General features: G+C 47.1%; 1 protein-coding gene across 2 annotated transcripts in view; it reads right to left on the bottom strand.

The window, feature by feature from the left end:
- The window catches only part of tnrc6c2 (trinucleotide repeat containing adaptor 6C2), a 117,560-nt gene that overhangs the window by 25,067 nt on the left and 77,604 nt on the right, over nt 1-14,889 (bottom strand). For both annotated transcript variants that reach the window (XM_077198991.1, XM_077198992.1), the window contains one exon: nt 222-2,474. In XM_077198991.1, the coding sequence (XP_077055106.1) occupies nt 222-2,474 (2,253 nt within the window). The remainder of the gene's footprint in view (nt 1-221; nt 2,475-14,889) is intronic.

The following is a 14,889-nucleotide window of genomic DNA, read 5'->3' as shown; positions in this document are numbered from 1 at the left end:
TTTGAGGATGATAACAGCACATCTAGGCCAAGTACACAACAGTCATGGGCATGTCATTCCTGGTTCAAATCTAAACTAGTTGGGGCAGCAGAATGCACACTGTAGACAACAGATGGAGCTAACCACGACTTTAATAATTTAAGCAATTTTATTAATGTTTGTCAGATGTACAGAGGACTAGAATGGGCATTAGAAAGGGAGAAATATATGCATTCTCTCACCTGGATTTCCCATGGACATCCTGTTAAGAGGAGATTCACCTTGACTGGGTGAGCCATTGTTAATTTTGCCATTGACATGGTTCTGAGTGGGACCTTGGCTGTGGTGTTGGTGACGGTTGCTGTTGTTGTTGTTGTTTGGCCCAGTGATGCTATGACTGCTGCCATTCTTGCCGGTTCCTAGATGATTTTGGGAGTTATTCCTGTCCCACATGTTCACACTCTTGCAATAAGCACTGGGGTCACCCCAGGACGAGGTCCCATCATCAATTTCCATTTTGCGACGAATAGAAGATGGAGATGGTTCATCCCAGCCTGTGGCCTCATCTCCTGGATCCTGGTGGCCTCCTGATGCCCACCCAGAGTTGCTCTGTTTTACAGAATTTGGGCCACACCATGACCCTATGCCTCCAGCTCCACTGTTGCCACATTTGGATTCCTGAAGTTTTCCACCCCAACCTTGGGCAGAACCATTGGAATGTTGAGAATCACCCCAACCACCACCCTGTGCTGGTGCTGATTTACCCCAGCCTCTCTGGGTTTCCTTCCAGTTTCTGTTTTCAGGGTCCCTAGAGGAACTTCCAGAGCCACATTTCCGCATTTCTGAAGGGTCACCCCACTCTCCACTATTACCACTGCCACTACTTCCCCAGCCTGAGGAGGTATTGGGTCCATCACTCCAACCTTGTATTTTCTTCTGAGAAGTACCATCATCCCAGCTAGGAGACTTTTCTTCAGAAGCCCAAGATTGGTGGTTACAGCCATTTGTGTTAAGACCCTCAGCAATGGGATCACGCCAGCCACATACTGATCCGTTGGGAACCTTTTTATTTGCAGGAGGTTCCCCCCATCCACCATTAGGTTGAGCAGAGGCTGGGACTGATCCTCCCCAGCCTGTGTTTGGCGTGGCTCTGCGAGGTTCCTCGCTCTTGCTTGTGTCCATTCTAAGAGGTGCATTGAGGTTGGGATTGGCACATCCAGGAGGAGATGGTGCAGGTCCAGTTAAAGGTGTGTTGGATGAAGACCCCCAGACCTCGCCACCTGCATCATTCTTTTTGTCTGGACTTTGTTCCATTTCCCAAACAGTGTGTTGACGAACTGGAGTCTGTCCCCAGCCTGAGTTACATAGGACACGTGGGTCCAAGTCCTGCCTTGGCAGCAAAGGGGCCAAATCATCACTTGAGGACCTCTCTCTTCTTCCTGGGTGGCCCTCACTACTATCCCTGCTGCCCTCACTTGCTGGAGTATCCAGGCCCCAGGAACTCATATGTTCTTGGACAGGATCATCATTAGCATCCCATCCTGTACCGTCAGTACTTGGCTGTTTGCCCCATCTTGTACTTTCAGTGCTTGGCTGTTTGCCCCAGCCGCCACCACTGCTAGCTCCTCCCTGCCCCCAAGAAGAGACGCCTGCAGAATCCCAGCCTGAGTCCTTTGATTCTCCATTTTTGGCATCTCCGTTGCCCCAAAAAGCAGTTCCATCTTCGCTGGCAGGCTCAGTAGGTGACTGACTGAGGTTTCCTCTCCATCTGTTCACTGGACTCATTGGCTCTGGTTTAGTGTTATTTGGTCCATCAGTTTTATGGTTAGGAGGTTTCATGTTGAAAGATACATTTGTGGGTGACTGGTGCTGTTCTGGGATATCCGGGTTGCCCCATGCACAGTCCCCTACAAGGTTTCCATTGACACAACCAATGCTACCATTTCCAATGGTGCTGTGAGGTGGTGCCACTCCTCCTTGGCCACACCTACTAAGTGAAAGTGAATTTGAGCAAACTGTGCTACTAGGGCCTGACCCTACCCCAGGCCCCTCATGTCCAAGAGCTGGCCAAGCAGCAGGGTTGGCACTGGGGTTGAGGTTCAGATTAGAAGCACCCCAGCTGGACTGCCCTCTACTGCCCATTGGCAAGTCAACCTTTCCTTCTGAGACCCACCCCTTGGTAGGGCCACCTTGACTAGAGACCATACTAGAAGTGAGATTAACGCTGGCTTTGCTGATTGGGTAATGACCCTGCTGGCTAGCTCCTGTAGCCATAATAGTGCTACTACTGTTGCTGATGACCTCTGATGTGCGTTCAGCGTCCAAGGTGCATTCTGATGTCTGCTGGCTCTTGCCGAATGTAATGGAAGGCCAAGTGTCTGTGTCGTTACGGTTAATAATCACTTTATCCTGGTTGCCGCTGCTGCTTTTGGTAACTGGGATATTCCAATGACAATTCTCATGCTGGGGTCCCAGGCCACTTTGACAGGGAAGTCCTGTAAAACAAATACACAATCCAATTTTTTTATTGCAAAAATTGATTAAAAAATGTTCAGTACATCATTATGTATCGTAAAATAAAACTATTAGCAAGGGATATTAATTTTAGATTTTATTTTCATTTTAATGTGGTCTGCAAGGTCCCCACAAAAATAAAGCTTCATCAACATGCTCCACAGATACTCAGAAGACACATACTAAACCTAGATGCACTCAAGGTCCCCAAAAAATAAAGCTTCATCAACATGCTCCAAAGATACTCAGAAGACACATACTAAACCTAGATGCACTCAAGGTCCCCAAAAAATAAAGCTTCATCAACATGCTCCATAGATACTCAGAAGACACATACTAAACCTAGATGTATTCAGTCTGCAAGGTCCCCCAAAAAATAAAGCTTCATCAACATGCTCCACAGATACTCAGAAGACACACTAAACCTAGATGTATTCGGTCTGCAAGGTCCCCACGAAAAGAAAGCTTCATCAACATGCTCCACAGATACTCAGAAGACATATACAAAATCTCTCTCACAAAAAAGAAAAAGAAAGATATTGGAGGTGTAACTGTCTGTGGTATACAATCCCTCGTGTCTCTCTCTCTCTCTCTCTCTCTCTCTCTCTCTCTCTCTCTCTCTCTCTCTCTCTCTCTCTCTCCCTCTCTCTCTCTCTCTCTCATCAAACATGAGCCAGCAGGTAATCGATGGTGTGTAAATTATGGCATGAGAGCAGAAAGAGGGCAACTGCAACTCTCCACAACCACTGACAATATGCATCCTAAACAGTACGCATATGTATTATCCCAGAGGTGGGGGACTCGAGTCACATGAGTCGCAAATTTAAGGACTTGAGACTTGCTTGACTAAATTAAGAAAATGACTCGACTTGACTTTGACTTGAGATCCAATGGCTTGAGACTTGACTTGACTTGAACTGTATGACTCGAGAATGACTTGATATACATTTATCATCGCAACATCAATTGATGAACAAAATGAAAGCAACGGAACCATTGACGCCAGTCATCAGATTCTGCGCGATTGCGTGACACTGCACAAGCCCAGAAAAAACATACATCGCGGTGAGCGCGCTAAATACAAAAACATATCCCAGCATCGTTTCTTTTTGGATATAAACACTAGAAATTGACTATATTCATACAAGAAGATTTGCTGTACGCATAATAACTGGCAAGGGATATCGGACGACCATCACAACCTCGAACAGTCGAACTTCATTCACCACGTCTAAAAGTAAGCTATGGCTTGTTTAAGCTGTTTGTTATAGTTAATTTGACTATCTTTAAATCGAGAATATTGGTCAAAACAGCATGCCTCTTTATACACAATTATGTTTTCAAATGTAGCTTAATGTTGTCAATATTCAAATGATAATTAATGATGTCATATGTTTTGTATAACATTTGCCACATTTCTTTTTAAATCATGCTTTAAAGCCAAATATGTCGTTCTTTCCAATGACAAAAAACAACATAGAAAACGATACTCGGTTACTAACGTAACCTCGGTTCTCTCTAGAGAGGGAACGAGTATTGCGTAAGTTTAGCTTACGCTACGGAAAGATTCATCTTCTCGAGATACTGAAGCCAAAAATTATCCTTAATTTTGTATAACCTGTCAACGCAGTGCAGCAGCTAGCAGACCTAGAGCAGGCCATCTCGCGTGCTCATTGGCTGCCCTGCGGGCAACTGCTGCAGCCTACCAGTGCGCCCGGCGTGACGTCACGCCCAATGAGGGGCGCCCGCGCCTTTATAGCGTCACAGCCCGCCAGATAGGCGTGGCTTAGCATATAAAATAGGGGCTGTAGGCTGAATTCTCTGGTTTTTCGACGACTGAAGCGAAGACGCTCGTGGCGCGAGCACGGCCGGTTACACAATACTCGTTCCCTCTCTAGAGAGAACCGAGGTTACGTTAGTAACCGAGTATCGTTCTCTTACGAGAGGTTCTCTCGTATTGCGTAAGTTTAGCTTACGCTACGGGAACACTTTGTCAACGCCGTGCGCGCCAAGCATCCACATGAGAACCCCGAGCTTGAGGGGAACCCCATAAGTGGAAAAAATAAGGTGGCCAGCCACGCGGGCCATCACTTGTACATAAGCACACATAGGGAATACAGAGCAGCGCGCCGGTCTGTATAGTCATATGGCACATACCCTACTAGTGCAGCTCAACCAGGAGAGCTGAGTCATGAACGTGATCTGAGCAGGAGATCTGGGCAGAATACACCTCTTTTTCAAACTGACAATAGTTTAGCCTGCAAGGCAGGAACTTCTAGGTTATAAAACCTGACAAATGTAGACGGGGATCCCCCGCCCGCCGTTACACATATGTCATGGATAGAAATTCCACTGGACCAAGCCCACGACGAGGCCACACCTCTCGTGGAATAAGCCCTGATGCCCAGAGGGCATTGCAGACCTTTTGACGCGTAAGCTGCCGCTATAGCGTCCACTATCCATCTGGACAGGCCCTGTTTCGAGGAGGCAAGCCCCTTGGCGCGCCCACCAAATGAAACGAAAAGCTGTTCCGAACGCCTGAAGGAGGCGGAGCGCGTAATGTAAAACCTCAGCGCTCTGACAGGGCAGAGGAGATTCACATCACTTTCGCTGTCAGATGTTAGGAGAGCTGACAGCGAAATAACTTGCGCTCTGAATGGAGTGCCCATCACTTTAGGGACATAACCATGTCTAGGTCTGAGGATGACTTTAGAGTCATTTGGTCCGAACTCAAGACACGATGCGCTGACAGACAGCGCGTGCAGATCCCCTACACGTTTTACTGACGACAGTGCAGTCAGAAAAACGGTCTTTAGTGATAGATATTTCAACTCCACGGAGTCTAGTGGTTCAAATGGAAAAGCTTTCAGGGCCTCGAGGACCAGTGAAAGATCCCACATGGGAACCGACGGGGGGAGCGGCGGATTCATCCTTCCAGCTCCTCTAAGGAAGCGGATGACCAACTCATGTCTTCCCAGTGACTGGCCGTGCGTCGATTCCGCGAATGCTGCTACGGCCGCCACGTATACTTTGAGCGTGGATGGGGATCTTCCCTTATCCAACAGCTCTTGTAGGAAGGTGAGCAGATGCGCCACCCCGCATGTCCGCGGGTCCAGACCTCTGTCGGTGCACCATCCAGAGAACACCGACCATTTAGACGCGTAGAGCCTTATCGTGGAAAGGGCTCTAGACTGCATGATCGTGTTCATCACTCCTTCTGGCAGGGCAACGAGTACCCGTTGATCAACCATGCATGCAGAGACCAGCGCTCTGGATGGGGATGCCAGATCGTGCCGCAAGCTTGAGAGAGGAGATCTGCCCTCACCGGAATCGGCCACGGAGCTGTATGTGACAGCCGTGCCAGTTCCGGGAACCAAGTCTGATTCTCCCAACGCGGGGCTATGAGGAGCACCGAGTGGTGCGTTTCCCTGATCCTCTTGATCACCTGTGGCAACAGAGAGACCGGAGGGAAAGCATATAGCGGGAGGCTGGGCCAAACCTGGGCCAGCGCGTCCTCGTCCTTCGAGAAGAACGTCGGGCACTGAGCGTTGTCTTTTGACGCAAACAGGTCGACTTCCGCTCTGCCGAATAGGCGCCACAGTTTCTGGACCGTTTGGGGGTGCAGGGACCATTCCCCTGGGGGAACATTGTCCCTGGACAGTCTGTCTGGGCCGTCGTTCAAATGGCCAGGCACATACGCCGCCCTCAGCGAGCGCAGGTTCGTCTGTGACCAAATAAGGAGGCGTTCCGCCAGATCGCAGAGATTTCTGGATCTGACACCGCCCTGACGGTTTACATAGGATACCACAGATGTGTTGTCCGAGCGGACAAGAACATGCTGGCCGTGTATGAACGGGAGGAAGCACTTCAGCGCGTTCTCGACCGCTATCATTTCCAGACAGTTTATGTGAAAACCCTTCTCCTGGTCTGACCACTGGCCAAAGGCCGGTCTGCCCTCGAACAGCGCGCCCCAACCCGAGTCTGTCGAGATGACCTTCCGATAAGAGATGGTTCCCATCATTACTCCCTGCTGGTACCAGTCGGCCACTAACCAGGGCTGCAGAGCTGTTATGCAGGTCTGAGTCACTCTGATTTTCTGGCCGCCAGACACCCAGGCTCGGCGAGGCGCGCGAGCGTTCAACCAGCGTTGGAGCGGGCGCATGCGCAGTAGGCCCAGCTGGAGCACCACTGCAGCTGATGCCATAAAGCCCAACATCCTTTGAAATGTTTTTAAAGGGAGAAAGCTGCCCTTCTGGAAAGATGCGGCTATGTGGCGAACACGGCGCGCGCGCTGTGTCGATAAACGAGCCGTCATGGTCACCGAGTCCAGTTCTATTCCTAAAAAGGAAATTGACTGGCTGGGCAGTAATGAGCTCTTGGTCCAGTTGACCGTGAGACCCAAGCTTTCCAGATGACTGAGAAGCACTGTTCTGTGAGATAGTAGTTCTGTCTCTATTTGTGCTAATATCAGCCAATCGTCCAGATAGTTCATTATGCGCAGCCCCTGACTTCTCAGGGAGGCGAGCGCCGCGTCCATGCACTTTGTAAATGTACGGGGTGCCAGGGACAGGCCGAACGGCAGGACGGTGTATTGATATGCCTGACCGTCGAAGGCGAATCTCAAAAATTGCCTGTGAAGGGGTACTATCTGAATCTGTAAATAGGCATCCTTCAGATCTAGAGAGATAAACCAGTCCCTCGGGCGAACGTGCGCGAGGATTTTCCTGGTCGTAAGCATTTTGAACGGTCTTTTTGCAAGCACTTTGTTCAAATATCTCAGATCTAGGATAGGTCTGAAGGCTCCGTCCTTCTTGGGTACAAGAAAATATCGGCTGTAAAAGCCTGACTCGCTCAGAGAAGGCGGCACCTTTTCTATAGCCCCTTTGCACAGCAGCTTTGCTATTTCTGTGTGAAGTAGGTGTGCTACTTCCGCATTCACCGTCGTCGCGGTCCGGGCTTGAAAGCGCGGGGGACGGCGAATGAATTGAAGTGCATAGCCCTGCTTTATTGTGCTCAACACCCATTCTGAAATCCCTGGGATAGTTTCCCACGCAGCTATGTGAGCCGCCAGGGGGCGAATGGCCTCCGGGTTCAGACCGCCGCCATTTGTGGGCTTGTGAAACTGATGCGGAGCAATGGCCGCTCGCTGACCGCCGAGACCGGCTGACTTATGTGAGATGTCCCGATCATAAGGGATGGGGAACATACTTTTACCACACTTTGACGCGCGAGCAGCGCTCTGGGCGGCAGAGCTCTCTGTAAGCGTGAGCGCGCGCATGCGGGCACGAGACTTACAACTGTATCTGACGCCCCGATCATAGTATATGGGGAGCGCTTTATTAACGCCCTGTGTTTTGTGATAACACTTAAACGCACAGGCGGAGCCCGGGGGGAGGTTTGTGTTAGCAAGCGTGAGCGCTCTCTGGCGGGCACGAGACTTACGTTCATAACCTGCTTCTTTGATCGTGTAACAGAGCGGGCAGATAATGGGCACAGACCTGTGGACACATTTCTTACATTCAACACTCGAGCGGCTTTTCTGCGCTTTATGAGAGTGTGCTCTGTGAGTGACACGGGGTTTGGAGTGCTTATGTGTAGGGGTGAACACTGGGGCGTGGGCACATTCACTACACTTAAAACACTGACGGCGTGAGCCGGACAAGACATTATACTCTTTTTGAGAACTCTCTGGGTCGCCGTGAAAACGGCATTTGTGTGCAGGCGAGAGGGTGAATAAACCGGCTCGTTGGCTGCTAGTTGAACCACTGCAGTAGCCTGTTCGAAGGGGACTGACAGGGAAATGAACTTTGACGGCAGTCCGGCCGCAGCGGGACACACGTCTTTTCTCTCTCGCTGTTAGGAGGGCTTCGCGTGCTCAGACTTCAGCGTGAGTCTCTGCCGAGGCCCTCTGGGGGGCGGCGGTCTGCGACGGCTGTCTGAGCGCGATCTAGGGCGGCCGCCCTGACGTCGCTGCGAAGGCTGATGCTGAGGCTGTGCTGGACGCTGGGTGCTGGTTCGCACAGGAGGCTGGCTTTGTCTCTCGCGAGAGCGGCCTGTAGCGGAACTCGAGCGTCGCGGCAGGAAGAGGTTCATGGCCTGCGTGGTCTTTTGCACCATAGAGAAGCGATCAACGATCCCGTTCACCGCTGGGCCGAAGAGACGGGGGGAAAGCGGCGCGTTTAGAAAGGTGGCTCGCTCAGTTTCCCTCATATCCGCGAGCGTTAACCAGAGGTGCCTCTCCGTCACGGTTAACGCGGCCATGGCTCGTCCGATGGCTTGGGCTGCGGCTTTGGTTGCGCGGAGAGAGAGATCCGTAGCGCTTCTCAAATCCGTAACCGCAGCTGGGTCCCGGCCCTTCTCATCCCATTCACGGAGGAGGTCGGCTTGCAGGATCTGAAGCACAGCCATCAAGTGTAGAGCAGACGCGGCCTGGCCGGAGGCGGCATAAGCGCGGCCGACCAAGGCGGAAGTGGCTCTGCAGGCTTTAGACGGGAGGGCTGACCGTGACCGCCATCTCGCGGAGGGCGGGCAAAGGTGCGCTGCGACCGCCTCTTCCACAGGGGGAATCGCTGTGTACCCTTTCTCGGCGGCGCCGTCCACTCGGGAGAGCGACGCGGAGGCCTGTGACTGAAGTCTAGCAGAAAACGGTGAATTCCACGACTTCGTCAGCTCCGCATGAAGTTCCGGCAGGAATGGAGCGGGCCTGGTTTCTGAAACTGCGCGGTGGCGACTTTGAAGGAAGCAGCCGTCGAGCCTGTTCGGCGCGGGTTCCTTCGGCAGCGACCACTCGAGCCCGAGACGGTCAACCGCTTGCGTCAGCAGGCGCATAAGTTCCGCGTCAGCTCCAGCGCGGGTACGGGCGGATTCCTGGATTGACGAGAAGGCGGAGTGAAGCGACCATTCCTCGCTGTCTGATGCCAGGATAGAGCAGCAGTCTTTTGTGACATGTCCCACTGACTCATCCTCCGAAGTGACGGCAGTGAGGCTCGTAAGCGGCAGCTGCGCGTCGGTGAGGAGAGGTGGGGAAGGCGAGAGCGAGGCTCGAGGGAGGTTCTCCGGCGAGCGCGTCGCTGTGGCCACAGGTTCCGGCTGTCTCAGGGAACGGCGCTTCTTTCTGCGCGGTCCCACAGGAGGCGGAGTGACCGCTGTGGTGTTGAATGCTTCGAGTCGAGCCCGCAGGGTCGACAGCGGAAGCTCCTCACAGAGCTCGCAGCCCCCGGACGCGAGGGCGAGCTCTGCGTGTTCCAGGCCCAGGCAGAGAGCTCAGATAAGGTTGCGGTCTCCGGCGCTGAGCGGGGCTTTACACGAGCCGCAGGAAGTGCGAGGCATCTTTAAAAAGACGCTCGCTGCTCTTTTAGAATAATAGCAAAAGGATACGTCGCCGGATAGCGTAGCTCGCACGGATGGCTGAAGGTGGCGAAGACGGCCGGCTTCCTCAGCGCTGTCCTAGGCTGGCTGTTCGCTGTTCGACGGCGGCGGTGGCTTCTCTCAAATCCAGCGATGCGAAGAGCACGCTGAAGAGTCGAAAAATCTGAGAATTCAGCCTACAGCCCCTATTTTATATGCTAAGCCACGCCTATCTGGCGGGCTGTGACGCTATAAAGGCGCGGGCGCCCCTCATTGGGCGTGACGTCACGCCGGGCGCACTGGTAGGCTGCAGCAGTTGCCCGCAGGGCAGCCAATGAGCACGCGAGATGGCCTGCTCTAGGTCTGCTAGCTGCTGCACTGCGTTGACAAGTTATACAAAATTAAGGATAATTTTTGGCTTCAGTATCTCGAGAAGATGAATCTTTCCGTAGCGTAAGCTAAACTTACGCAATACGAGAGAACCTCTCGTAAGAGAACTGTTAATGTTTTGTCGTGTTTTATGTTTCTCTTAAAGCAGGGTTAGATGTTATCAGGGGTTACATCTATTAGATGTTATCAAAAATGCCAGCAGAATTAATATTGCACCCAAAATTCAAAATGTGGTGGAAAAAAATGCCCTAGTATGAGTTATTTTCATAATTATAACATATGATATTAAAAAAAATATTTCCAGAATTTTGACGCGATTGCAAATGTGATAATGATTTTATAAAACAGTTCAGTAAACAAAGAGTGAATATTGTGATGTGACATTTAGACATAGCCTAATATTCCAAATATTTTCTGTTTTTGCTCGATTTCTCCAATGACAATAGTTCCAAACAAGCCACAGAAAGAGTTATGCGTATTTGTGATTCAGTGACCTAGTTGCTCAGTTCCAGAACGAATCTGCCGTTTTGAACATAAGTTAAACGAATGCTTCTATGACTCGTACATTAATATGGTAATTTGGCGCCACCTATTGGCGGTTTTAACTTCATAATTAAAAATATATAACTTGTATTAAGGGGATGCCAGTTTGAAGAATGTCTTTGGTCGCATAGGAATTATACTTGAATTGTGAATTGTTTAATACCTTTTAATGGTCTTCTGCAATGTTTGAGGCATATTTATTTTTTCTTGCATTAATGTTGGCCTAATTTCAGTTACATTTAGATTTTTATTGTAGTAACCACTCAGCTATATGTGGAAATGCATATATTAAAAAAAATAAAGTTGCAAATAAAACCATAGTCCACAACTTCTGTAGTTTTATCTTATTTTAAAATATAAATTCAGTGAAATCGTTAAACGTTTGTATGACTTGCCAGTGACTTGTGACCCAAGTTACGACTTGACTTGACTTGCTTGACATAAGGCAGTGACTTGACTTGACTTGACTTGCCTTTATAAAAAATTTACTTGGACTTGCTTGAGACTCGAAGGTTAAGACTTGAGACTTGCTTGTGACTTGCACATGTGTGACTTACTCCCACCTCTGTATTATCCATACCCTTAAAGGGTTATGTGGCAAATATATGATTCACTGAATAAATCAAACATAGTACCCATGACTAACCTAAGGTTTAGTTAAAGGGGTCTTGACATATAAGAGGTTTTTGTTTCATACGTTCATAGTTTGAAATGTCATCCTCATTATAAAAAAGTATTTAAATTAACCAAGCTCTAAAAATGTCTTGTTTTGATATTGTGGGATCTGTGACGCAACACAGGCAAATACATTTAGATATGACTGCCTCATAGGGATGGGGGAAAAAATCGATTCTTAGATGCATCGCGATGCGGACAATTCTGAATCGATTCACAAATGTCAAAAATATTTTTTTTTCTTTTTTTTCTTCTAATAACGTAATATATTGACGGAATGCAAAAGGCGGAACTCTGAAGCGCGGAAGTGCAGTGACCGGACAGTCTGTGGCGTGCACATAACAGAGACACATGATGGCAGAGTGCGAAATCCGAACGGCACCCTCTTCGTAAAAGCTAACATATGGAAAATTGGCATAATTTCATCGTGGCCTTTTTTCTATGAGAGCTGCTTTCTGTATTGTTTTTTTTTCACATCAATATGCTGTAAACAGATCTCCTATACGTACGCTATACGTAGGTTTACTGTACTGCCCTCCACAGTCACAGTGTGTATCAGTGCAATGCCAATCACAAAAAGTTACATTTTGACTGTGCTCTCTGCAGATGTTCATTTACTTTTTTTTGTATGAGCTGTTTTTGATTGTGGTATACAGCAACAATTTCTAAATATCATTGTACACGTCTTTTCACTTTCCTTTAGTGTTTGACTGCACTGGGTCGGTTAATTTAGACAATGAGTGAAGAAGATTGTCTGTCAAATAGAAGGAATCCATTTGTGTCAGCTCAAATTAATGTGCGGCTTATAATACCTCCTGACCACAATAGTGCCCATTCCCTCAGAACACAGTTCTTCCATCTATACACTTATCTCATCTTTCCAGGCAGCCTTATCACACAGGGCTATGAATACTACAGTGCATTTCTGCACCACGCATCAAAGTCCCTTTCAAGGAAAGTCTGTTCAATCTGAGGCTATATTGGCAACACCTCCGGGCAGCTATTTTGGACATTCAAGACTAAGTCCTATTTACTATAACGGGGGAAATCTTAAAATCTCAAAAACTGCTTAAAGTGTTAAAAAGCTTATATTTCAGGCTGGAACAGCCAATGTGCATGTGCAGTACTTGCGTCTCAGGACACAGAATGTTTCTATGGCAACCAGAGTTTCTAACGGCAGCTGCAGTGACGCGATGACTTTACCAATTGGCGAATGGCTCTTTTATTTAGAAGGCGTGACTCATTCCGCCATATTACTCGTTGCTCTAATTCAGGGGTTCTCAAACTTTTTGGGACCAGGGACCCCTTAGAGCAGAGAAAAATTTCCAAGGACCCCCTCTCATAACAATAACTGTCTGTGATTAATATGCTTAAAACTATTTGTACTCTTAAATGCCATTGGAATTAATTGCATTGTAATCTTTTTCACCCTAAAAACTTAAGACCTGTTTTATAGAACAGAAACACATGTCAGTTTAAATCATGTTAATACCACTTACATACTTGTAAACGGTGGGTCTTTTATTAAAATTGCATTTGGACTTAATAGCATTTACATTAAGTAATTTATCTTAAAAGTTTTCTTAAAATCAACAGCAAAACAGCAAGCACAGGCTTGTTCTAATAAAACCAAACATTAAAATTCCCTAGATTAAAATTAAAACATTAATATTTTACATTAAAATAATAGTTCACCCAAATTAAAAATTCTGTCATCATTTACTCACCCTCAAGTTTTTCCAAACCTGAATGAGTTTCTTTCTGCTGCTGAACACAAAAGAAGATATTTTGAAGAATTTCAGTAACCAAACAGTTGATGGACCCCATTGACTTCCATATGTTTTTTTTAAAAAGTACCAGAAACTGTTTGGTTACCCACATTCTTCAAAATATCTTCTTTTGTGTTCAGCAGGAGAAAGAAACTCATTCAGGTTTGGAACAACTTGAGGGTGAGCAAATGGTGACACACTTTTAATTTTTTTCGGTGAACTTCCATTTAAAATAACATTTAAATTATCTAATGTGACTTTATGTGCATCAGCTTTAAATTAATGAACTAATTGCACCTTATATCAATGGTAGAACAATCAACAAATCATAACAGAATTAACACTGTTGCAGAACACATCCTAGTAATTAAGTTAAACCAAACTTTTATTTTGGTGGGTTGTAGTGAATAAAAGATTTTGCTACCTTGTCTTTCTCATAGAGCAAAACAATTAATCAGAAAAACAAATGTGAATAAGATTACAGCTGCCGTGATTACCTAATCATGAAAAGTGCATATTACAGTTTATATTTTTCCCTTTGCATTAAAGGTACTTACAACGTGCTTTTGCAGCGTTGAGCATTGTAGCCAATTACAGACATGTCTGTTGAACGCATCGGCCAATCAGAGGCGTTTAAACAAGTCGCGTGCTGAAGATGTGTTTTGCGCGAGCTCACCGAGTTATACACTTTTCGCAAACCTGTCATTATTATTGGCAATAACCTTAAGATGCAAATAAGAGATTCACTGCAATGTATTTGATATTCTATTTTATCATCTCTACACTGGTTACCTATTAAGTTACGTATCAATTACAAAGTATTCCTACTGACCTATAAAGCCCTAAATGGTTTAGCTCCTGTGTATTTAACAGACCTTCTATCGCCATACAATCCATCGCGCTCTTTAAGATCACTAAATTCGAGGCTTCTGGTCATTCCTAGGATATCTAAGTCCACTAAAGGAGGGAGGGCGTTCTCGCATTTAGCTCCTAAACTCTGGAATAGCCTTCCTGATATTGTCCGAGACTCAGACTCGCTGTCCCAGTTTAAAACTAGATTAAAGACGCATCTCTTTAACCAAGCATTCACTTAATGCTTAACCTTTAATACTACTGCTGAATCAGTTCGAATGCATTAACATTATGAACATCAGCTATGCTAATTATTTCCCATCTGCCTTTCTGCTGTTATCTCGGGACGCTAGTCCCGAGGTAAATAGCGTTCGTCAGCTCCAGTTTGTATCCAGCCTCTCACGGAGACTTTAGATGCCCCAACGCCTGTGAAGAGACGACTCGACGCCTGTGAAGAGACGACTCAAAGCCGGCGATATGTTATGCCATAAATTAATACATGATTAACTAACTGTATTTTTCTATGTACATTTCCGAAATGCACTTTCTGTAAATCTGCTTTGAGACAATGTGTATTGTGAAAAGCGCTATACAAATAAATTTGAATTGAATTGAATTGAATTCTTGATGCTGCTCTGCTCTAATTTACGCACCGCGTTTGTTGGATGACAAAAAGTTCAGCGGTCTAGCTCATCAATGTCAAAATGATTAAAGAATGCGGGGCTTACCGTCCACAGAAGGATGTTAACATGAACGAACGCCTGGTAAAATGTAAGTAGATAAGATTTAATATTTTACAACTGTAATTATTTCACTAATA

The sequence above is a fragment of the Siphateles boraxobius genome, unplaced genomic scaffold (genome assembly GCF_051911475.1).
Source record: "Siphateles boraxobius isolate OS27281-9 unplaced genomic scaffold, OSU_SipBor_1 41, whole genome shotgun sequence".
NCBI classification, from domain to species: Eukaryota; Metazoa; Chordata; class Actinopteri; order Cypriniformes; family Leuciscidae; genus Siphateles; species Siphateles boraxobius.
The sequence above is the reverse complement of the archived record's forward strand: the minus strand, read 5'-3'. Positions and strand labels throughout refer to the sequence as shown.